Genomic DNA, 26,787 nt, shown 5'->3' with positions numbered 1-26,787 from the left:
GTAATGACTCCTAATGTCCCCAATGAGCCAATGAAAAGCTGCATGAATAGCCAGTTATCCTTGCAAAGTGTGGCCAGACAGATTAAAACCCACCCATCTGCCAGAACCTACACATGCAAAATGTGCAACAATACATATTAACCATTAGTTCAATACATATAAAGACTGATCGAAACTTAAAGCAGATCAAAGGCCTTTTGTAGGTTTGTTTACATTAAAATTTTTGACAGTTGGTGTTTGAATTAACATGAATTCCGTTGGCCCATTTGAGCAATGTTAATGGAAGTCTATGGGATTTTTTCTGATATTAGTTTGTTCGCTTGGCGAAAACTTGAAGTCTGATCAGTTAGAAATATAAAGCACACAATTTCAGAACAGTCTGAAGGTCTGTGCTGAGTTTGGTGGATGTAGCGTGAAAGCTCTAGTAAGAGTTAAGTGTTAGAAATGTGAGGGTGAGTAAATGATTTGAGAATTTTCATTTTGGGGTGAAATATTCTATTATGCAATTATTTCATACAAGCTCTAACAAATTATATTTTCTAGAAAGAATATCAAACATCAAAATCAAAATGTTCTCATTTTATTTTTATTAATAATCCATATGTTGCTCTATACAATCTATGTTTCCTTACAAGCAGTAATAAGCTTACAAATGGTAGTAATGTCACTGAATAGTTTTCAAAACCCAAAATGGTCTTCTGATGTTTATTCTGGGTTAGCACATTATTGTATCTCCAAATATCTAGAGAAAGATTTTTTTTACTCCTACACTACTTTTTTAAAGTATCATATTCCATCTTTATACACACAACACATTTTTATTTCCAATTTTTACATCAGCAGCAGCATAACACGTTTTATTTGAACGAGCATATTCAAGTTCATATCTTAGAACAGGACTTGTGCTCTGAAATGGGTCTGTTTGGTGGTGTTGTTGTTCATGCCCATCTTCAGCATCCACTTGGACTTCATTCTCTGCACATACTGCATGTCCTTCTGCTGCTGGCTCACAAAGCCCTTTCCTGAGAGACAGAATACAAGTTTACTTATAAATTCAAGTTACTTGTGCAGAAATTAAGCTAAACCACCAGACAAGGACTGAAAACAGTGTGATGTTCTTTTAAGAGAAATATGATCTGGCATATCAACAGAACAAACATTTCAGTCTATGTTGTCCAATTATTATTATTATCATTATTATTAACCTTCCTCAAGAATTTAAAGATCTTCCCAAAGTAATACAACAAAGAAAATAATAGGTTACATAAGGAAAAACACATCTTGCAGAAAATATCCGAAATTATGTAAACACTTACAAATACATTTCAATTAATTACAAACCCTTCTTGCAAAAACATACATGACGGAAATAATGCGTGTGCATCTTTTGGCTTTCATAATGTTCTTTTGTGTGGATCATTTTGAGGAGATAAAACAGATTAATCCCACACCAGATGTTGCACCTGTTTTAATAACAATTATGATTTTTGTAATTGTAATATTTTTTTGTTAAAAGATCTGTGGCAAATTTTATTTAGCTTTTTTGCTTTGTCCACTTTTGCTCCCTGTAGAATGCTATTTTTTAATTAGACGCAAATAACTTTTTGAATAGAAAACCAGCTAGCCTATACAGAACAAACATTTACCATTTATTTTCTGTCATTATTATATTACATTATTATGCATAGTCCATTGCGTTATAAACACAGAAATGGGATTTTTCCAATTTGTCATCATGATACGATCCTGTATCGATTCTCTTAGCCAGTGATCCATTGTTTACCAATACCACAAAGTCTGCCGCGATGTGATTTTGATTCGATTCAGGTGCCTGAGATCGATATTATGTGCCTATTTTACACAATCCGGGACATTTATTATCTCACCAAAGCAACCAAAATATAATTGGAATATTTTATAGAGCTCTCTGAAATGTGCAAATTTAGTATACACATTGGGAGATCCACAACAAAATAATGTACTTGAGTTGTTGAAAAAATTATATAAAAACAAATACATGGGATCATCAATCGTCAACTTCCACAAGACAACTCATTGCCTTGTGGAATGAGGGAAACACTACATTGATGATATCATCTCTACAACAGTCAAGCAAGTCTTTCAATGCAAAATACCCACGACAGGAGAGAACATCTGTGTTTTTCTTGCCTGCAACTTCCACAGCTGTATTAAATTCTATTAGAGTCAACTGTTATAAATATTAGTAATTGTGCTGATGTTTAGATGTGAAAAGTCTTGTAATTGATTTTGGTGCAGGGCAGGTGTTTTCTCTTTCCCTCATCAGCACTGTTCAGAGTTTCGGGGCTGTTTAGCCATTTTACATGGTTGAATTGCTCCATAGCACTCTAAAACAGAAAATTCTCATGTAGAATTCAAATGGGTCGCATGCCCCCCAATATCGAGGGATGCCCGATTTAATTGCATATCCTGTCACCGGAGCTCGTAGCCCTGTTGACGGCATGCACACGGATAGAGCAGAGTGCAACTTCAGGATTCAGTCACTTCGTGCACATCCGTGTCCCACATAAGAACAAAATTTAGCACTAATAAAGCAAAGGTTTCTGCATCGCAGGGCCTAGGTAGCTCAGCGAGTATTGACGCTGACTACCATCCCTGGAGTTGCAAGTTGGAATCCAGGGCATGCTGAGTGACTCCAGCCGTGTCTCCCAAGCAACCAAATTGGCCCGGTTGCTAAGGATGGTAGTCAACTGGGGTAATCTCCTCATGGTCCCTGTAATGTGGTTCTCGCTCTCGGTGGGGCGCGTGGTGACATGTGCGTGGATGCTGTGGAGAATAGCGTAGGCCTCCACACGCGCTACGTCTCAGTGGTAACACGCTCAACAAGCCACATGATAAGATGCACAGATTGACGTCTCAGACGTGGAGACAACTGAGATTCATCCTCCGCCACCCGGATTGAGTCACTATGCCACCATGAGGACTTAAGAGTGCATTGGGAATTGGGCATTCCAAATTGGGGAGAAAAGCGAGAAAATAAAAAAGGATGCTGCATCGCCTGACAGAAATACGTATTAATGTGGCGGGCATGAGAATGTCAAAATAAAGGGACCTCTTAAAAAAAATCATACATGTCTACATGTTGAATTGATAATATTGCATTGTTGGAGATTTGATTGTTGCATAGATCCAGATCTATGGATCATTACACCAGTTAGTTTTAGCGCTAACATCTACTTTTGTCTTTGGCATAAGACAGTAATATGGGTTTTGAATGATGACGGAATTTTCATTATTGAACTATTCCTTTAATTTCTGCACACCATCCTCAATGACGAGCAAACTTACCAAAGTCTCCTCCCCAGCCAAGTGCTCTGTATTGTTTAAGGACTCGACCTACAGCCTTTTGGTTACGAGCTGGAACCAGTGCCCTCTGAACCCCAAACCTCTGCTTATAGTACCTCATCAGAGAGCGATGGCCAATCTTGGCACCTATAAAACAGCAGTTTTTGAATTGCACTTTAGTCGACATGTATCGTTGACAGGAGACTGGTGATGCGTGAAATAAACACTCAAGTGGAAAGGAATTACATTTTCAGAAGGTCAAATCCCTTCGACTGAGTGATTCTGAGATTGAGAGATTTCTTAGTATGCTCAATAGACGAGCAACAGACTGGAGTTAAAACTAATCCAAGATAAGCACTTCATCTAAACAGCAAATGTCATAATTTGACATCATAACTCTTCTACAGAAACATTTCATAAATGCTGCTAATAGGTACCTGAGGGTAAAGTGAGCTCCAGCGTTTCGTCATCAACCTCTACTGTCTTTTCATCAGGTAGATCGCCATCCTTCATCTCCATATCATCTCCATCTTTAGCATCAGGATAACTACTCCTGAACATTTTTAGAGACAAAGATTATTGCTCACATTCATATCAATTATATATATTGTTTTTTATTATTCCTATATACTAGATAACACTAGGAAGTGTGATCCAGCCTAAAATCATGATCGCCAAGGAGACTGCTGATGTCAAAAATTATATTTTGGTCTATTCTCGCCCAAAACAGACTGGATCATTTCGGAAGACATGGATTAAACCACTGGAGCTTTATGGGTTACTTTCATACTCCCTTTAGTGTGCTTTTTCACTTGCATTGTATGGACCTACAGAGCTGAAATATTCTTCTAAAACTATTTGTGTTCAGCAGACGAAAGAATGTCATACACTTCTGAGATGGCATGAGTAAATTATGAGAATTTTCATTTTTGGATGAACTATCCCTTTAAGGGGCTTCTTGCAACTGGCTGCATGTCTTTAACAGCAATACTACATTGCTCAAGGAGTCAACCACCAGCATCTGGAAGTTTTTCATACATCATCTTCATACACAAATGTCTCCATACCTGAAGTCGAAGAAGTCTGCAAACTCAAGTGCAGCATCTCCATCTGTGAAGAGCTTACAGTGACTCTTGTCGGTCATGTGTGCCTGAACTGCTTCCGTAGAGTAGAATGATTTGCCTTTCTCATTACACCATAAGCACACTTTGCCCAAACCGACCTTCTCTCCTACAGAGCAATAAAGAGAGAAACACACAAATTAAAGGGATTGTTAACCCAAAAATGTAAATTCTCTCATTTTCTCACCCTCATGCCAGTCGAGATGTGTATTATGACTTTTAGAAGAATATATAGTAATATTTAGTATAAAATGTTGGCATCCATTCACTTGCATTGTATGGACCTACAGAGCCGAAATATTCTTCTAAAAATATTTGTGTTCAGCAGATGAAAGAAAGTCATACACATCTGGGATGGCATGAGTGTGAGTAAATGATGAGAGAATTACAAATGTTTTGGTAAACTACTACTTTAATGACATATTAAAGGATCAGGTTCTAAAAAATAAATAAAACAGACATACACAATTCCCTCACAGTTTTAATCTACTACACACAATTCAATTGATTTGAACACACACACACACACACACACGGGATCTACACGTTAAACCCAAAAAGCACCGTCTTACCCAGATATGAAATAAGTCCTTTGAGGTCGACCAGATACTCAATATCTGGGAGGAAGAAGCTGTGTGTTTTGGTCATGTGTGCTACATTTCGTGTCAGTGAGCGCGAGTGATGCCCACAGAACATACAATCTGTAACTGGGATTGAACCAGGGGCCTGAGCAGCTCCGGACGCAGAGTCCTCCTCCTCCATCTCCTCTTCTTCATCTCCGTCCATATCCTCCTCATCATCATCAACAACAACATCCTCCCACTCTGTAAACAGAGAAACAGTCTCTTAATAGAAAATCCAAATATGACACATTGAATTTATATTTCGATCTAAAAGATTATGCTTTAAATTAGTTTTGTACAAAAATTTGGAATGATATATTTTGTGTATATTATATTTAGTTGGAATGGATAGTGAAGAAAAAGCAACCGACAAGTGCCCAGCATACATGGGAACTCTATCAATACGGTTTATAAAGCATCCAATGTGGCACCTCTTGAAGTTTGATATGAATGCAGTGTGCTACAGTTGATGACTCCAAATATATGTTTTCGTTATCAGATTCACTCAAAACCATCACTGCCCTGCACTCTTACCCTCCTCCTCCACATTCTCGCCCTCCTCAAGCTTCTTGGCCTGCTGCTCGAACCACTGCAGCCGAGGTGGTTTGTCCGGCCACTGTCGAACCTGCCTCTCTGTAGGTGTGGCTTCAGAGGGGGTGTGTCTCTGCTGCTCTTTGAGTGCCTTCTGAAGAGCTTCATTCTGTGCATCCTTGTCAATCTCCACCCCTTTCTCCAGATTCTTCTCATTCATTCGCTGGACAGTCTTCTGGGCGGCAGTCAGGGCTTTCCTCTCTGCCTGCTGGTGTTTATTGGACTGGATGTGATTTGTGTAGGCATTATCACTGGAGAAATTTTTGTTGCAGGTGGCACAGTACACAGAGCCATGCCCGCTGCCCTGGATCTGCTGTTCTGCTGATGCCCGCTGTACCAGCACTCGTTCATGGAAGTTTTCCGCAGTGACTGGAGGCATGTCTGCCACCTTCCTTTTCAGATTGTAGCGATGCCAATCTTCTTTATAATGAGCCCGCTGAACATCCCCATCAGAGAACTGTACACGGCAGCTGATGCAGGTGTACGACATGACTACAAAAAACAAAACAAAAAAACATCCTTTATCATTCAGTTTGTGCTTTCTACATTTTACCCCTATGAGTGTTTAGGTAAAAAATACCTCAACTTCATCAAAATTACAAAATGTACCATGTTAATGAAGTTTTTTTTAAATGAAAATACTATAAATACTATAATTATTGTTACAACATATCTGCAAAAATATATGGTCCTACACTCTTAATACCATTGCTCCTTTTTGCTTCTTTACAACTATTCTTTTACAATTTATTTCCATTTAAACCTTCTTCAATGGTGGGCTTGAAGAACATTGTGAATGTTCCAACATTGTACAAAGATTCACTCTAAACGTGCACGGCGCAGCTGGAGTACTGAGATGAAGGCACAGGTCAGATAGTGTTGCCAGGTTTTTGATGAGAAACAAGCAATTTAGGCTGAAAAAACAAGCCCAAAATAAGTGACCCGTAGTTTTTCAGCAGGGGCCCAGGGGTGGGGCAAATCATATTTTATTTATTTTTTTCCATAGGGGACACCAAAGCTAGTTGTTACACTTTTTACTACAGTGAATATCTCGTGTTAAGCTATTCAACACAAATCAACAAATAAAAAAGCACATCAAGAATAAATGTCAAACCATTTTTGCAATCTAATATTTGAATTGATAGAATGGCTAATTATTTATGACATTACGTGATTTTATATATATTTTTTATTTAACTGTTTTTGGTTTATCTGACAGGGACAATACAGAATAACATTGCTACACAAGTTGAGCAGCATAATACATGCTTCTGTCAATCAACTATGATAAATGCTCTTACAATATGAGACTGCAATTATTTAGTCTAAAATTGTGCTTTCAATGTCTGTCAAAGTCTGGTAATCTCTACATATCTCTATATAAACAGCTAATTGTTGTTGTATTGGTAAATGCACAAAAATGTGCTCATGAAACAGTGGTTTCAAAAGAGTTTTCTGGACTAAAAATACTTCAGATGAAAACTGCTTTTTAAAAAGAACTTTAACATGGGAATCCACTGTTTGTCTAAAAAAAAAAACCATGGCTTTACAAATATTTAAAAGGAGCACATGATCTTCTACTGAGCAGTTGAGATCGGTGGCTCTTCAGTAAACAAATAAAATCATCTCTTGATTTTTTTCAACCTCTCTTGACTTCTCCCTCTCCATCTCAATGTCCTTCTCCTCAGGGTTGGAGTCTCCATTCAAAACCTTGTTATCACTATGTTCTTTGGTTTGTTCTGTTTGTTTCAGAACTCCTTTCTTGGCTTCTTCAAACTGTCTCTGTTCAGCCAGACTTTTATTTAACACTTGACTGAGCACTGACTCCCCCTCTCCCATCAAAAACTTGCTCTTGAACTTATTATACAGCATTGAGGCTTTGTCCATTACATCCTGGCTGGCCTTGAACTTGCGGATCTTTTTAAGTGTGGCTATGAGTTCACAGTGCCTCTGAAGGTGTTGAGTCGTGACCTGCAATGAGCTCAGCTCATCTAGCGCACCTAGACACTTTTTCACATCAGGGTTATCGATCTTCAATGATGTCTTAATGTCCCCATGTAACTTCAGGAGTCTGGATTCTGTTGAAACTTCCTTTCTCTTGTCATATTTTCTGTTATCTCTCTTTTCACCTTTTCCTAATTCTTTCTGTTGGTCTGGTTTGCCAGCATGCTTCTCTTGGTCTGCGTCTACAGAGTCTGAAGAGCTCTCCCCACTGCTTTGCCTCTTTCTCTTCCCTTCCGATTCCTTTTTTCCATCTTTGCTCTCGTCCTTCCTTTTTTTTCCCGTCTGTCTTCTTGCTCTCTCCCTCTCCTGATGCTTTGGTTTTGTCCTTAATATCAGCTATGCTCCCCAATGGCTCTTTTGAAGCCTGTTGCTGCAGCAGTTTCTCAATTTTAGGTTTCCTTCCTCTGCGCTTTAGTGATGGAGGTCCACCTGGATGGCCCGAAGTGGTGTTTTCAGTATCCAAATCCTGCTCAGCTTCATCCTTCTTCCTTACTCTTTTAGCTTACTCAGAGACATCTGTACCATCTTTCTGTAATGGGTCCTGGGGACCAGGAACAACAAATTCCGATGTCAGATTAACCTGATCAGAAACCTCCATGTTACCACTACCATCCTCCTCCTCCTCCTCCTCCTCCTCCTCCTCAATACCAGCCACTTCAACTGACTTTCTCCTCTTCTCCTTTGTTTCCTCATCATCCCCTTTTTTACTGCTGCTCAAGTACTTATCTGAACCTGCTTCAACATCCATTACCTTATGTCCGTTAAGCTCCGCTTTAGGGTTTTTCTCAATCTCCCACAAGCCTTCATTGAAGCCTTTCCTTTTATTAGGTTTGCCATATTTGTCTTTGTTAGGCAAGTAAGGAAACATGTCTTTTGGACCCAAGAATGCTGTTTCATGAGTGCCAAAGTTCATATTTGACGGCTTGACAGCTCCATCTGGAATCTCATCAATCCTTGCGGGCCAGTGGGGATAACCCTTCATCTAAGCAAAGATCAGATCTCCAGGTTTGAAATCTAGAGCCATGTCGAGACAGTGGTCTAACACTGAAAAAAAATTATTTGTTGGCTCAACAACCATAGCATATGAAAGTAAATAGCTTTTCTTCATAAACTAACATATACAACTTTAAGCTTTAGTTTTGTATTAATGTGTACAACACAAAATAACAATTATATGGTAAACTTAGTGTAATTTATATATGTCAAGTAATTTCCTTGAACTTCTTTGGCTTAAAAAAATCTATTAAATTAAGATTTTAAGTACTACTAACTCAAACGTTCCAGCACAAAACTGAGGTTGTGAGGAATACCAATGAGCCCCTTCACAATAATAATTTAAGCATTTTTGCTTAATAGACAGTCCTACTCAACTGGGCAACCCATCAAAACATTCATTTCAACTGATATGGAATATTCGCAAACAAATTACACTTTCCGTTTCAGTAAGCGGACATTTCTAGTGTCTACATTGAAATGCTGATGCTCCAGGTGCGCTAGAGTGGTCATAATTTGCGGAGTAAAATTTACTTCGCTGCTTAACGTGAATATATTTATGCGCTTAAATTCAACTTTGCTATTAAACTTTGTGAAAGTAAAGTACTGACTGCACCTGCGCTAATTTTTGATGCTCTTCGCAGATGCTGGCCAAGTTATTGGAGTTGTCCAGTAATACCAAATGTCATTTTTTTTTTCTGCCTTCTACCTCTGTCAGTGGAGCTTTATCACAATATCAAATAATTTCTTAGAAAGAAAACAATGTCACTTTACTAAACACAGATAAGCATATTAAAGTAAACTTAAACTAAAAATGTAATCGTATGTAGTAGTAATATAAGATAACATTACAACAATCATTTTAGCTACACTGCTTAGTTTATGTATTATCTTATGTACTGTATTAGTTTATTAATTGGAATTCATATTTTACTCTTAATAAAATGAATTACTAGTAATAAAAAGAACATGTAATTAAGCCTATTAATTTAAATAGATATTCCAAGCTAGTTGTGTACTGTACACCATGCCTTTTTTTGTTTGTAAATGTGTATTTAATGGTGCTATATGTAAGAATGACAAGTATTTGAAATGGGTACTGCAGTCCAAATTTAAAACATTGGAGAGTTGTCTGCCCCACCCCAGTCTCTTAAGCTCATGTGGGTTGCCAGAATGTTGAGAGGCAAACTAGCCAACTCGGCATCCGTTTTAAAGGATTTCTGGGCTTTAAGATGTCTCCATCTTCCAATGGCATCTCCAATATTTATCCTTGTTTTACTACGCCTCTGGTCATGGTGGTTTTAGACAGATGGCGAGGCTTTTTAGTTCGGGTGGAATCTGTTATCTCTGATCCAGTTCGTTTGCTGGTTTTCATGGCTGTAGCACGCAGTGTTGTTTGCCTGCAAACTTGTTCAAATCTGGCTACCCGACGGTGTCGGTGTGAGTGGGCAGTGGGCGGGATCACACAGGCCAAAACATAAACAGAAATTCCGTCCGGGAATGGAAACTTAAAAGTAGTTTATATTGGCTGTAGCATTGTTATTGGAGAAGCTAGTATTTCAGCTTAGCATGTTTCCTAATTCTCTAATGACATATTATGGTCATTTTATGATTTAGTACAGTAAAAATATCACATATGGCACCTTTAAGGAGCCAAATTCACAATATGCCCACCTATTTAGTCACCACTACAGCGCTGTCTGAAAGGCTTTATCGTAGTAACAATGAATGTAGTAATTATGGTAATTAGGCACAAAAAATCGATCAATACCATGGTCAGGGCCGGACTGGCCATAGGGAGAACCGGAAAGGACAGTGACACCCCCCCCCCAACAACTTTTGGGCCAGTTTCTATGTAAAATCCAGGGCCGATTTCTCTTCCCAGTCCGCCCTGACCATGGTCCATGAATCATACACATTAAATGGGTCAGGTCAATTTAGATAAACAAATGAAACAACTGACACGAGAGCTAAAACGTGACATTTTGAGGCAAATTAATAATAAAATCACAATTTTAATCACAAATCTGATACTCTGATATTTTAATTTACAGTATCATAACAGTGTTATCTAACCATAAAATGTAAGCTTTAAATATATAACCCACTGATATGATTTCTATATTACTGACCAGTAATATAATTCAATAAGATACACACTATGTGATTCACCATTATTAATTGTTCAATATATGTGGCAGCGGGAACTTACCTGTTTTAACGATACTCCCTTGTAAAACTTGACAGTGTGCGTGCTCTCCTATGCTCTCCTCCACCAACAACAGGAAGACAGTAAATGACCTTTGAACCTCATCACAAGCGATCACACAGACACACTCACACACACACACACACAGCGTCTTCCTGTGGTCTGGAGGACCAGCGACGATACTTACAGTAAATGCCACGCATCATTCTCCAGGTTACAGCCAGTTCTGATAACTAACAATCTCAGTTATTTGGTTGGAACAAATGTGTGACTTTAAGGTGGTGTTGAGGAGGTTGAGATGTAATCGAATTATGTTTCTCCCTATAAAAAAAAATTATAAAATAAAATAAAAAAGCATTGAAAGTGTGCCTAGTAATGTGTTATAAATCTGAACTTTACAGAGTGGTGAACCGTGTTTAAGGTAATTGTGCAGCAAGCAAAGGTACTGCAATAAACACATTCTTAGAAAATAGTGATTTTAATTTTAAAGCATTTATTTTAATTGTTTTTCATCAATAAAAGCCAATTTGTATGTCCCATTACATTGAATGGGTTGTATAGAATTAAAAGCATCTAATATAGAATTAAAAACATCTAATTCTACTTAAATGTTTGTTTTAGTTTTTTGCCATTAAAACACAGTGCAATGATTGTCCATGTATCTTTTAAAAAAATGATTAACTTTTTATGTTTTACTATCCTTATGGGGACATTTGTTACACACAAAGTGATAAATACACACACACACTGCATTTAGAATGTATTCAGACCCCTTCATTATTTTCATATTTTGTTATGCTGCAGCCTTATGCTTAAATGCTTCAAATTATTTGTATTGATTTTTTCCATGTCAATCTACATTCCATACCCCATAATGACAAAGCAAAAAACAGGTTTTTCATTACTTTAAAAATGTATTAAAATGAAAAGACTTAAGTATCACATTGACATAAGTATTGAGACCCTTAACTCAGTACTTAATTGAAGCACCTTTGGCTGCGATTACAGCCTTGAGTCTTTTTGGGTATGATGCGACAAGCTTTGCACAATTGGATTTAGGGATTTTCTGCAATTCTCTCAAGCTCTGTGAGGTTGGATGGGAACTGTCGGTGGACAGACATGTTCAGGTCTCTCCAGAGATGTTGGATTGGGTTCAAGTCCAGGCTCTGGCTGGACAACTCAAGGACATTCACAGAGTAGTCCCTAAGCCACTCTTACATTGTCTTGGCTGTGTGTTTAGGGCCATTGTCCTGTTGGAAGATGAACCTTCTGAGATGAGGTCCTGGGTGCTCTGGGCCAGGTTTTCATTAAGGACATCTCTGTATTTTGCTGCATTCAGCTTTCCTTTAACCCTGACCAGTCTCCCAGTCCCTGCCGCTGAAAAACACACTCACAGCATGATGCTACCACCACTATGCTTCACCACTGGGATGGTAACAGTTCAATCTTCATTTCATCAGACAAGAGAACCTTGTTTCTCACAGTCTGAGAGTCCTTTAGGTACTTTTTTGAAAAATTCCAAGCAGGCTTTCCGGTGTCTTGCACTGAGGAGAGGCTTCACTCTGGTCACTCTGCCATAAAGTCCAGATTGGTGGACTGTTGCAGTGATGGTTGTCCTTCTGCAAGTTTCACCCATCTCCACACATGATCTCTGGAGCTCAACCAGAGTAACCATCCGGTTCTTGATTACCTCTCTTATGAAGGCCCTTCTCCCCGATTGCTCTGTTTAGCTCTAGGAAGAGGTTGTTCCAATCTTCTTCCATTTAAGAATTATGGAGGCCACTTTGGTCGGGGAAACCTTAAATGCAGTCGAATATGCTCTGATATGCATTTTCAGTTGTGAGACCTTATATAGACAGGTGTGTGCCTTTCCAAATCGTGTCCAATCAACTGAATTTGCCACAAGTGGACTCCAATCAAAGTGTAAAAACATCTCAAAGATAATCCAGAGAAATGGGATGCATATGAGCACATTTTCAAGTCCTATAGCAAAGGGTCTGAATACTCATGCCAATGTGATATTTCAGTTATGTCTTTTTAATACATTTGCAAAGTTATGAAAAATCTGTTTTTTGCTTTGTCATTATGGGGTATGAAGTGTAGATTGATGTGAAAAAAAATATTTAAAGCATTTTACCATAAGGTTATATACATACTGTATATATACACTCACCTAAAGGATTATTAGGAACACCTGTTCAATTTCTCATTAATGCAATTATCTAATCAACCAATCACATGGCAGTTGCTTCAATGCATTTAGGGGTGTGGTCCTGGTCAAGACAATCTCCTGAACTCCAAACTGAATGTCAGAATGGGAAAGAAAGGTGATTTAAGCAATTTTGAGCGTGGCATGGTTGTTGGTGCCAGACGGGCCGGTCTGAGTATTTCACAATCTGCTCAGTTACTGGGATTTTCACGCACAACCATTTCTAGGGTTTACAAAGAATGGTGTGAAAAGGGAAAACCATCCAGTATGCGGCAGTCCTGTGGGCGAAAATGCCTTGTTGATGCTAGAGGTCAGAGGAGAATGGGCCGACTGATTCAAGCTGATAGAAGAGCAACTTTGCCTGAAATAACCACTCGTTACAACCGAGGTATGCAGCAAAGCATTTGTGAAGCCACAACATGCACAACCTTAAGGCGGATGGGCTACAACAGCAGAAGACCCCACCGGGTACCACTCATCTCCACTACAAATAGGAAAAAGAGGCTACAATTTGCAAGAGCTCACCAAAATTGGACAGTTGAAGACTGGAAAAATGTTGCCTGGTCTGATGAGTCTTGATTTCTGTTGAGACATTCAGATGGTAGAGTCAGAATTTGGTGTAAACAGAATGAGAACATGGATCCATCATGCCTTGTTACCACTGTGCAGGCTGGTGGTGGTGGTGTAATGGTGTGGGGGAGGTTTTCTTGGCACACTTTAGGCCCCTTAGTGCCAATTGGGCATCGTTTAAATGCCACGGCCTACCTGAGCATTGTTTCTGACCATGTCCATCCCTTTATGGCCACCATGTACCCATCCTCTGATGGCTACTTCCAGCAGGATAATGCACCATGTCACAAAACTCGAATCATTTCAAATTGGTTTCTTGAACATGACAATGAGTTCACTGTACTAAAATGGCCCCCACAGTCACCAGATCTCAACCCAATAGAGCATCTGTGGGATGTGGTGGAATGGAAGCTTCATGCCCTGGATGTGCATCCCACAAATCTCCATCAACTGCAAGATGCTATCCTATCAATATGGGCCAACATTTCTAAAGAATGCTTTCAGCACCTTGTTGAATCAATGCCACATAGAATTAAGGCAGTTCTGAAGGCGAAAGGGGGTCAAACACAGTATTAGTAGATGTAATATATACAAATAAATAAATATATACTTGCTAATAATAATAATATTAATGTAATAATATTAATTTTCATATAATATTCTACTAATAATATTTGATATTTTAATTTATTTTGTTTATAAATACAAATATTAAATATTCTTATTAGAATACTAAATTATTATTATTATTATTATTATTATTATATAATTAAATAATGTAATGAATGACAAGGCACACAAGAAACTGAGTGATACTACCTGAAGGTCACGATAAAGAACTAGTAGGTACATTGCAAATCTGTTACCACTTCAAATCAAATCACTTTTATTGTCACACTCAGAGGCGGCGGCAGCCGATTTTGCCGGGGCTTCAGCCCCGAATGTTTTGAGTGTAGCCCTGAATGTATTTTGAAAAGTTGACTGACAAATATGAAACCGGATAAAAGCCTATGTAAACCCCCGAAATCATAAGTTGCCTTATTTCATTGTGCTTTGGCTTTGCACATACTGCATACAGCCTGTAAAAATAGACATAGGCATAATCTAGCCTATAGAATAAGGCTGCGTCTCATTTCTCCCCCTTACCCCTCCCCCTCGGTTTTGCGCGTTCATGTGAGGTGAAGTGGCGTCTCAATTCTCATTTTGATTAAGGGCTAGGGCCAAGGCGTAGGGCTACATAGCTCTTGAAACGAAGTTTGCGGAGGACTACACTTCAAAGAGAGGGGTTACAACGTATGAATTTCTCAATAGTGCCGGCATCAAACTTTTTTCATTGCTGAACGGCGAACTGAGTCGCACAAATGTAAGTATTTTCAGCAGTTTAATTGATATTATAATTATGACACTCGTGTTTTATGATACTTTTAATAAAATGTTCAAGCGGTTTTAATTGTAATGTTTTTGTTTTGAATCGCTATTTAACTGCCAGCTAGCAGTTATGCGCTATTTGTCGAGCTGAGCTATCTGATAATCCTTGACATGACACTTCATATTATGTTTTTTAGTTGAAATCAGTGTGAAGTGAATTTGCTTGACATTACATTTACTTGATTGATTTTACCGGTGGACTGGTTTGATATTGGTAGAGCTAGCTTACCTATGCTATGTGATTCACCTAGCAAGTTACGGAACATAACGTGAACGTATATTTTCCTTTTCCCTCAGGGACACAAGCGTGCAAAGATAAAGAGAGCCCAGGCAATCGATATCACAACCTGAGATGTCAGCATCTTCGTTTGTTTATGTCAGCGCTTGTCGCCTCTGTTGACGTAGCAGCCTGCTAGCGGCAAGGGAAGATGACGCAAACAGTAATCAAGTGGCGTCTCATTTCTTAGAGTACGTGATGTATTCGTCTTATTTTTGGACTTTAAGAAGGCCTTTGACATGATAGAGCATGTTTTTCTCTTTAATTCCCTACAGAATTTTGGTTTTGGTGAACAATTAATTAGTGTTATAAAAATTATTTACAAAGATATGAATAGCTTAGTTTCTCTTCCGTTTGGTACCACACAAAGATTTCCGATTAGTCGTGGAATAAGGCAGGGCTGCCCACTATCCCCTCTTTTATTCATTTTGGCGACAGATATGTTGTCCACTTTGGTTAGGCATGATTTATCGGTAAAGAAATTAAATGTATTTGGGGAAACTTTAGCAATCAGTCAGCTAGATACAACATTATTTTTAAAAAACAAAGACCAAATCCCTCTGGCTATTTCTCTAGTTAATTCCTTCTCTAAGGCATCAGGCCTTCATTTAAATTTGAATAAATGTGAGCTTATGGCACTACACCCCAATCAAGTTACTTCTTTGTTTAATATTCCGGTGAAAGAAAACGTGAAATATTTAGGTATTTTAATTACCAGAGACTTGAAAGTCAGTATGAAGTAAAATTTTGAAAACAAGTTACAAAAAGCCAATAGAATCTTGAATTGCTGGTTGCAGAGAGATCTCTCAATTTTTGGGAGAATTTTTCTATCCAAAGTTGAATGCTTATCTAGATTGATTTATTCTGCCTCTGCTTTGGCTCCCTCTTCAGCTATTATAAAAACAAGTAATAAAAAAAATCTATGAATTTATTTGGAAGCACAAGACGCATTATATAAAAAAAATTAGATATTATCAAGTCATATGAACAAGGCGGTTTGAACGTGATTGATTTTGAGAATATGAATATTCTGTTAAAGATAAAATGGCTACAAATGTTTTTATGTAACACTAATAGCTTTTGGTATGTCATTCCTTCAGCTTTGTTTTGTAAACTGGGTGGAATTCACTTTCTACTCAAATGTGATTTACTCAAACTCCCGGTGAAACTATCAGCATTCCACCAACAAATTCTATTATTTTGGAAACTGGCGCACACACATAATTTTACACCCCACAATACTACTTTGTGGAATAACAGATATATTCTACATAGAAACAGGTCTCTATTGTACGAGAACTGGTTAAGCCAGTGCCGGCGCTACCTATAGGCGAACTAGGCAGTTGCCTAGGGCCTCGGCCTTGGAGGCGGGGCCTCCAAAACATACACATGCTTATCCACCAATCAAGAGCAGCAAAATACTATGCTGTTTGTCCATTGGATATAACAATTGTCTTTCACCTGTAGTTAAACCAATTAATATCACCATTTACATGCGAGTCACTCCCAACCTCTGAATTTATGAATGAAGAGATTGTAGATGAATAAAATCCAACTTTTCTGCAAATTTATCTGATGGCGCCGAAGTGAACTCATCCTTCAGGGGCTGTTAAGCGTAAGGCTGAGCAGGCACGCAAAGAAAGTGCAGCTCGTGATTCTGGTATCATCTATTTTTGAGTGATTGTAATGTATTGTAAAAATAAACTGATTCTAACGATCAGCGTCATTTTGAGATAGATCATTTGATCGGTTATTTCCAGTTCAAAAGAGCGCGAGCACCGTTGATGGACTGAATTCACTTCTGACACTTTGAATCCGAGCGTATGTAGCTACAATCGATTTCCAGCCCTAGTCAGGAGCTGACTCGCAAAACACTACAGAAAAAGTAAAGTTTGTCAGTCAAAGAGCAAACGCACTATACTAAAGCATTGTTTATTATGTTTTAAAACAGTCTGTATATCTTCTAAAACGCAGATGTTTAGCCTACATTAACTGCTCTAGTCTATCATAATAGACTATAGACCATAATAGACTTCATTTTTTTCGTTTTCCAATCATAAATACTGTTGCAATATTTATTGAAAATAAGTATGCAATCTTAAGCATATGAATAAGCACACAATTACAGTTGACTGAAATTAACTTGTCTTTTCACTTCCACTAGCAGCTGATTTGTGTATCATAAGGTATTTCTCTACAATACATACCTAATATGACTATATTTAGTCTATCAAAAACAAAACTGTTCATTATCCCAAATAGTGGGTTAGTGTGTTACCATAAATAAATTACTGAACAAATTACTGCAAAAAACTTCCTGACTGCTAAAAAAAAAAAAAGATGACTTTTCAGATTATTATTTTTTTGTTTACGTTAATTAAAGTTACATTAATATGCACATTTAAGTAAAAATATAAAAATACTGATAACAGGTTTTGTTTAAATAAAATGGTTAGGAATCATATTTGTTTTCAAGTCTTTTTTATTAAATGATGTTTTATTAACAAAGTTCGGGAGGAGCACATTCAGATAACCAACGAGATAAGAGGTATATATACTGCAGACTTACCTCTGTTCATTGACAGTTTATCAGCATCCCTCCACCACCCCCATCTCCTCACTTTGATTTTTTATAATCTCTTATTGGATGTAAACAACACAATCCAAAATACAATGCAATCCAATGTAATACTGTGTAAATCTGGCCAAAATTCAGAGCCTGGAGCCCTCCCCTGGACAGCATGCCAAATACGCATAATCTTTACTCTATTTAATTTGATGTAAGTGTGAACTCGTGAATTCTGAAAGGTGCAGGGGAGGAGGGCATGGCGTGGGGCCTCCAACATACATTTTGCCTAGGGCCTCCAAATGTCTAGAACCGGCCCTGGGTTAAGCAGAAATATTTGGTCTGTAATGGACTTAATGGATGATCATGGTAATATCTTGGATTACAATGCCTTCACGCTAAAACTTCTTCTGTTGTAGACCGTTCACAAGATACAGATGCAAGACAAAATGCAACCCACACAACCTACGGCCGCTTTGCACTTCAACACCTGCTCCACTCTCGTTCTCAGTGGGACTCTGGAACTGCCAGTCTGCTGTGAACAAAGCTGCCTTCATTCCAGCTTTCGCCACGCAGTCCACCCTCAGCATCCTGGCACTGACAGAGACATGGATACGTCCTGAGGATACAGCAACACCTGCTGCTCTCTCTAACAACTTCTCCTTCTCCCACACCCCTCGACATACTGGTAGGGGTGGGGGAACAGGTTTGCTCATTCATAATAACTGGACTTTTTCACCACATGCTTCACTATGTAACAATACATCTTTTGAATTCCATGCCATTACTACAATGCAACCCACAAAATTACATGTTGTTGTCATCTATCAGCCCCCAGGTCAGCTGACAAGCTTTCTTGAGGAATTGGATGTCCTGCTGTCCTCCTTGCCTGAGGATGGCAGGCCACTTGTGGTTCTTGGTGATTTCAACATACACCAGGACAAACCCCAGGCCATTGAACTGAATACTCTTCTGGCCTCATTTGACTTGGAAAGACTACACACCACAGCAACTCACAGGTCGGGCAACCAGCTGGACCTCATTTTTACACGTAACTGTACCACCTCTAATATTCTTGTTACACCTTTACATGTCTCTGATCACTACTTTGTTCAATTCAACATGATTCTCCCATCCATTATAAAACCGACCCCACCTTTGGTTTCCTTTCGCCGTAACCTCCGTTCCCTCTCACCCTCTCGCCTTTCCACTGATGTCTCTGCCTCTCTTCCCACAATAAATGTATTTTCCATGCTTGATGTGAACACTGCCACAGACACACTTAGCTCTACTTTAACAACCTGTCTAGACAACATCTGTCCTCTCTCTTCTAGACCAGCACGGACTACACCACCCAGCCCTTGGCTGTCTGACGTCCTTCGTGAACATCGGACTGATCTCAGGGCAGCTGAGCGGAGATGGCGGAAAACTAAAGATCCAGCTGATCTAGGTAAATATCAGCTTCTGCTCGCAACTTTTTCAAATAACGTTAAAACTGCAAAAACTTCATATTACCAGACCAAGATCAACAGCACCACAGACACTCGTAGCTTGTTTAGAACATTTAACACACTTCTCTGCCCTTCTCCTCCACCACCTGACACATCACTGACAGCAGATATATTCGCCACATTTTTTACTGATAAGGTTACAGCCATCAGCAATACATTCACAGCACCACACCCTGTCAAACACCTGGCTCCTGTATGCAACCCTTCTTTCCCTATGTTCTCTCCTTTAACTGACACTGAGGTCTCTAAACTCCTCCTCTCCAACCACCCCACAACCTGTTCCCTTGACCCCATTCCATCACACCTTCTCCAGGCCATCTCTCCGTCCATCCTACCGGCACATTTAAGCAGGCTCGAGTAACCCCACTGCTGAAAAAACCTGCACTTAACCCCACACAGATAGAACACTACAGACCAGTCTCTCTCATCCCATTCATGGCAAAAACACTTGAAAGGGCAGTTTTCAATCAGATCTCTGCCTATCTCTCACAGAACAAGCTGCTGGATGACAATCAGTCGGGCTTCAAAAGTGGACACTCCACTGAGACTGCCCTGCTGTCTGTCATCGAGTCGCTGAGACAGGCGAGAGCTGAATCGAGATCATCCGTTCTGATTTTGCTGGACCTTTCTGCTGCCTTTGACACAGTCAACCATCAGATCCTACTCTCCACCCTCTCTAAACTGGGTATCACTGGAACTGTGCTTGACTGGTTCAACTCTTATCCCTCAGAAAGGTCCTTTGAGGTAGCATGGAGAGGGGAAGTATCCAAGCCACACAACTTACTTACTGGGGTACCTCAGGGATCAGTGCTTGGGCCACTTCTTTTCTCCATATACACAACATCACTGGGACCCATCATCCAGTCACATGGTTTCTCTTACCACTGCTACGCTGATGACACGCAACTCTACTTGTCTTTCCAGCCCAACGACACCACAGTGACCGTTCGAATCGCTGCCTGTCTGGCAGACATCTCGGCCTGGATGAAGGAACACCACCTTCAACTCAACCCTGCCAAGACCGAACTCCTTGTGTTTCCAGCCAACCCGGCTGTTGAACACAACATCACCGTGCAGCTGGGTCCAACTACAGTTTCGCCTTCCAAAACGGTCAGAAATCTAGGGGTAACCATTGATGATGAGCTAAATTTCACAGACCACATTTCAAAAACTGCAAGATCTTGTAGATTTACACTCTACAATATCAGGAAGATAAGACCCTTCCTCTCTGTACATGCCACACAACTGCTCGTTCAGTCCCTTGTCATAACTAGACTGGACTACTGTAATGCTCTCATTGCAGGCCTTCCTGCATGTGCTATTAGACCTCTCCAAATGATCCAGAATGCAGCAGCACGTCTGGTCTTTAATGAACCTAAGAGAGCACATGTTACACCACTCTTTGTCTCTCTCCACTGGCTGCCGGTTCATGCATGTTTTAAATTCAAGGCCCTGATGCTGGCATATAAAACAGTCACTGGGTCTGCTCCAGCATACCTAAAAACATTTATGCAGAGCTACGTTACCATCAAAAGCCTGCGGTCGGCTAAGGAACGTCGCCTTGTCGTACCAAAACAAAGAGGCACCAAAACACTTTCCGGACTTTCAGTTTCATCATATCACGGTGGTGGAATGACCTTCCCAACTCAATCCGGGAAGCTAACTCACTCTCTATCTTCAAAAAACGGCTAAAAACACATCTTTTCCAAAAGCAATTAACCGGTCACTAAAAAAAAATATATATATATATATATATATATTTACATTTCTTGTTGCACTTAAATCTGTTTTGTATACTATTATGATGATAGTGAAACTTTGTAATATGGCACTTTTGGTCTCCCTAAGATGATTCGCTGATGTTCTTCCTCTTTTGTAAGTCGCTTTGGATAAAAGCGTCTGCCAAATGAATAAATGTAAATGTAAATGTAAAACATGGATTTGCCTGTCATCCAAAACTATTTTTTACAATTATTAATGCAATACCCTCTGGGGGAGAAATGAGATTGGCCCTAAGTTCCTTTGCTGTCGGTAGCCGATGGGCGACTCGTTTCTTCCTCTCTGTTGAATATGCAGCAGGTAGAGGAAGAGCTTGCACAGTCGTTGACATCAACTAATGTTACTTAGTGGCGAGTTAACAGCAGTTAGCAGGAAAGACAGCAAAAATTAAGCAAATGAGGCTTTGGGGATTTTTCCGAAAGAAGTCAGTGGGTAAGAATTCACATTTGTTTTTGTCCTTAAAGTCTGAAGATCATCATCTAGCTGGCTTTCACCCACAGTAGTCTAAACCTCAAGAGTTGTAGCCTCTAACCTCCTTGTATAGATTGATGCAACTTGGTAGCTCTGTATTAAAGCATGCGCCTCTCACGCCGGAGACCGCGTATCGAGGCTCGTTCTTTTCTTGTTTATCAGGTGTTGTTTTCGCTAAGGATAACCAATAAGCATTAACATAAAATGTATGTGTGACTTGTTTTGTGATATTAGTTTGTAGTAAATATACACTTTGATTTGATTAAATGGTTTTGTAGAGGGTAGCAAAGATGAGCTACAGACTGAGGAGCAGCAGCTGTGCCAGAATCAGGCATGGAAACTGGTAACAATTAATCAGTCACTTTACTTTAGAGAAAGTTAAAAGTGAAACATTGTTTATCCCAATGATCCTAATGAAAGGATTTTGACAGATGAACATGGATAATTATATACAGTTTGATGCCATGGTGTGCCAATGAACTTAGACTAAAGTCATTCATGTATAGCTTTAACTTAGGATCTTATACATAATTTTGACTATTTATGTCAAAAAATATAAATTATTTATATTCAATGTTTTTTTACCTCACTTTACTCACTATAATATAACTCTTTTGTGATGAATTTATGGTAATGTTCATGAAAATTCAAGAATCATGATAGATCTTAGGGCAATCCCACTGATCTGCTCTTCCCAATACATTTTCTTCAATGGTATTGGTCCACAATTTGAAATATGTAGCACTTGATGAATTAGTTGTTTGAAGCTGATTTGCAATAAGTTATGTGCTGTATCTGTTCTTTTGCATCACAGATGATTCAGGGAGGAGAGAGGATGTTGAGGATAGTACTAGAGTGGAAGATTTAGGAACTGTAGAAACAGGCCCAGCAAGAGCAAAACTCAAAGAATACCCTCTCACCAGCTTTGGACTACAGAGTAATGGTTGCTAGTGTGAAAATAAAATGGTCTGGGCTAAGCCCTGGATGTCCTTCAATGCTGGAAACGTCTCTGGTCACACTACCATGTACACAAGTGCAACAGTAGGTGAAATTCTTGTGTGCAGTTCTGAGCAACATAGCGGTCATGACAGTGACGAGACATATACCAGATTACAATAAACAACAAACTTACACAACACAATTTACATATCAAATTAACATATAATTACACAACACAATAATAATATACAATGTACAGTAAACAATAAACACAATATAGAGTGCACATACAATAAAAAATAAAAAGTATATATATATAAAAAATTATAAATATATATGCTGTAGTTGTATTGAGGAGCATATATTTGACAGTCCAGTGTGAGATAATAAGATTAATAAAGTGCAGTGCTAATTACTGATCGTGAGAGATCAAGTGTTCAGAAGTCAGATTGCTTGGGGGAAGAAGCTGCCATGTAGTCGGCTGGTGCGGGTCCTGATGCTGCGATACCGCCTGCCTGATGGTAGCAGAGAGAGCAGCCCATGACTCGGGTGGCTGGAGTCTCTGATGATCCTCCGAGCTTTTTTCACACACCGCCTGTTATATATGTTCTGAAGGGAGGGAAGCTCACCTCTGATGATGTGTCTGGCAGTTCGCACCACCCTTTGCAGGGCTTTGCGGTTGTGGGCGGTGCTATTGCCGTACCAGGCGGTGATGCAGCCAGTCAGGATGCTCCCTACAGTACTGGTGTAGAACCGTGTGAGGATGTGGTGGTTCATTCCAAACTTCCTCAGCCGTCTCAGGAAGAAGAGGCGCTGGTGAGCCTTCTTCACAACGACCTCAGTGTGGACGGACCATGTGAGTTCCTCAGTGATGTGGACACCGAGGATCTTGAAACTGCTGACTCTCTCTACCGGTGCTCCATTAATGGTGAAGGGGCTGTGTTTTCTGTCTTTCCTCCTGAAATCCACCACAAGCTCCTTGGTTTTACTGACGTTAAGGGAGAGGTTGTGCTCCTGACACCAGCGTGTCAGAGTGTGCACCTCCTCTCTGTAGGCTCTTTCATCATTGTCAGTGATCAGACCTACCACCGTCGTATCGTCAGCAAACTTAATGATGGCATTGGAGCTATGTGTTGCCACACAGTCATGCGTGTATAGGGAATACAGGAGTGGGCTGTTCTCAGCCCAATGTCACAAACTTGGAGACACACTTTTATTTAGGATTGTGGTTATAGTTTAAGAAACAGTGATAAAATAAATAAATAAAAACAAAAACATACAGTATATGATATCCAGTAATCGGGCATCCCCCCTGGTAAAATACTCAAATTGCAGTTTTAGCTGTTCTACTTTGGGCCTGTGGTGGGAAAATATGATTTTTTGGAAGTTAAGTTTTTCAAATGAAAAAAACCCCAAAAACATATATATATATATATATATATATATATATATATATATATATATATATATATATATATATATATAATAATATTCCAGAAATTCCCAGGCACAAAAGGCACCGTTTAATGCAACCAAGACAAAGGAAGTACAATATAAAGATCAGTCAAAGATGTGGTCTACAGTATATAATGTGCTATCAATTAGATAAGCATCTGTTAATTGAATAAATGTAAATGATGGTGAGTCCTGCGGTGAAAATGTTTTGAATAAATATGGGGACCTTTGAGTAGCACACTTTGAACATTCAAAAGCAACTTGCTTATTTTATTCTCAGCTCATGCACATCAGTCCAATGAATTCAAACACCTTGTTAATGATTCATTGTAAACCATAATTTATTTGCCCATACATCTCATACTGGTAGATCTGCAAAATAAGAAAGCATGGCTGCAACATGCAATCAGCACCATCAGGTGGCCTTCATTTTCATCATGAGAATAATGTATAAGCTGTGGTTTGGAATGTTTCTATACAGCAGGGATGTCACAAACTTGGAGACTTAATAGCATTAATGCTGTTTGTATGACTCCTTGCTGGCAGAGTTCAATTGGAAATAATTGCGGCCGAAGGGTCACCAATTCACCACATTAATTAATATGCATACACTTCACTATAGGAGAAAAATCAGTGGCAATTCATTACATCTGTAAACTCCCTACACAACTCTCTACTAGGGCACTTCCTGCCCAGCAGTTGTTGATGTTGGTGCTGTACACTCGGTCCTCTGGAGAGAAGAGAGAGTGCATGAAACATGAAACATCTGACAGAGACTTCACAGGGAGGGTCTGTTCAACATCCGCACAACACACACCATGAGAATATGTCTGTCTCTGTGTGAAAGCAAGTCAGCAACATGTTCTTTATGCCTACAGAAGCATGGTTTAAAAATCAGAAATGGGTGTTTGTTCAACTTTGGGCAATTTAATGTCCCAGGGGTTGATTTTTAAAACAAACAGATTTCATCATTTTATTTTTTGTTTTACGAAGGTCACATTAAAACTGATGTGGAAACTTTTTTTTCATAACATTGTCATTTATTTTTGGTATTTTTCAAATGCCTTTTATGTACAGATTTGACTGTTTTTGCAGTGTCCCAGACTCACTCATTCAATATTAAATGATGAAAGCCCATTATAAATATACAAATTGTTACATGCTTAAAAGAGTGAAATAAACACAATCCATTTTATATTGTGTGAAAATTATTTCTATAATTTTTCATATAAATTACTTCTGTCCCACAGGCATTTCCACCACACCAACAATTTTGCCCATGATAGTTTTTTCAACAGTGTACTTGTTAACAAGGTAGACAACAGTGTCAGAGAAGAGCATGCTTGAGATGAAATGATGTCTAAATAAATATAAAAAAAATTAAAGTTTAAATTAAAAATGTTATTTTTTTTATGAGATTTAATAAGATTTAAAAAGTTGTAATGAGACTTTCTAGTAATCCACAGTGCTAAAAGTGCCCTAAGTTGAATAAACACCAAAACATTGTCTTTTAATTACTATAATTATGAAAGAGGATACACTCAAAAATATTTAAGCCCATTTGTAAGATTTAACATTTTCTATTTAATAACAAAATCCCATTAGATTACATTTATTTATTTTTTTTAACATTTTAATTAATACAAATCAGTTCAATTTGAGTTTTGTTGTGAAATTTAAATGCGTAAATCTTAAAATATTTTTTTTGAGTTAATTAAAAAAGAATAATATTTAATATGGACATATAATGTAAAATAAATATTATTTAAAAATTTTTTGTAAATGCACTATTATCAGTTATAATGTCAAAACTATTAGCTTACTAATAAATGTATGTATATATATATATATATATATATATATATATATATATATATATATATATATATATAAACACACTTGACTACATTTGTTTCTCATGACCTTATAAAACAAAGGCTTATGCTAAAAGCTTAACATTTATTTTGTAGACAATTATAAATAAAGCCTGCATTTAAATGTATTCAAAAACTAAATTATATACAGTATTGTGTAAATGTTTTAGGCACTTAAGATGTTTCAAAAAGCATTTGTCTTAAGATGGTTATTTCTATCTTCAGCTTTAGTGTGTCAAAAGGAAAAATACATTTTAGACTCTCAAACATTACTTTTGCAAATAGTAAAGATTAGAATAGAAGAACAGGGAGCCCTGCAACAGATGTCATGTCCCCCACTGAGCATTATGTCAGTCTGAGATTACATAGAGAGACAGAAGCAATTGAGACAGATAGAAGAACTGTGGCAAATTCTCCAAGAAGCTTGGAACATCCTATGTGACAACAACCAAGAAAAACTGTGTCCAGGTGTACCTTGGAGAATGGGCAAGGTGGCCACACCAAATATATACTTCACTTTTTATGTTTACTGGACTTTGTATGATGATAAATGAAAACTATTTTTATGGCATTATTTTTGAACACATCCTCACTATGCAACATTCTTCACAAGTACCCAACATCCATGTGAACTCCTTCAATACGGTTTAAAAGAATCTAGGTGGCACCTCACTAAGCTGCTTGAGAGAACACAGAATGTGCTGAGTTGTAATCTAGGCAAAGGATGGCTACTTTGAAAACTCTAATATGTTTGAATTCTGATTGGCTAAGAAGTTTACCAATGGTCGGAGTGAGTCCAAAAAGTAAACTAAATTACAACCACCAATGTGGCAAAAAAACCTG

At 38.5% G+C, this 26,787-nt stretch overlaps 1 protein-coding gene and 1 pseudogene across 1 annotated transcript; both read right to left on the bottom strand.

The window, feature by feature from the left end:
- Positions 1-577: 577 nt before the first annotated feature.
- On the bottom strand, positions 578-10,931 carry LOC127645244 (cytoplasmic 60S subunit biogenesis factor ZNF622-like). The gene is made up of 7 exons (XM_052128800.1): positions 10,869-10,931; positions 5,603-6,151; positions 5,018-5,269; positions 4,392-4,554; positions 3,762-3,877; positions 3,328-3,471; positions 578-1,022 (listed from the first exon to the last, which is right to left on the bottom strand). Exons 2-7 carry the CDS (start codon positions 6,147-6,149, stop codon positions 889-891), a joined length of 1,356 nt encoding a protein of 451 aa, XP_051984760.1. The 5' UTR covers positions 6,150-6,151; positions 10,869-10,931; the 3' UTR covers positions 578-888.
- Positions 7,265-8,687, bottom strand: LOC127645080 (PC4 and SFRS1-interacting protein-like; annotated as a pseudogene).
- Positions 10,932-26,787: the final 15,856 nt, after the last annotated feature.

The sequence above is a fragment of the Xyrauchen texanus genome, chromosome 6, assembly GCF_025860055.1.
Source record: "Xyrauchen texanus isolate HMW12.3.18 chromosome 6, RBS_HiC_50CHRs, whole genome shotgun sequence".
Lineage (NCBI taxonomy): Eukaryota > Metazoa > Chordata > Actinopteri > Cypriniformes > Catostomidae > Xyrauchen > Xyrauchen texanus.
The sequence above is the reverse complement of the archived record's forward strand: the minus strand, read 5'-3'. Positions and strand labels throughout refer to the sequence as shown.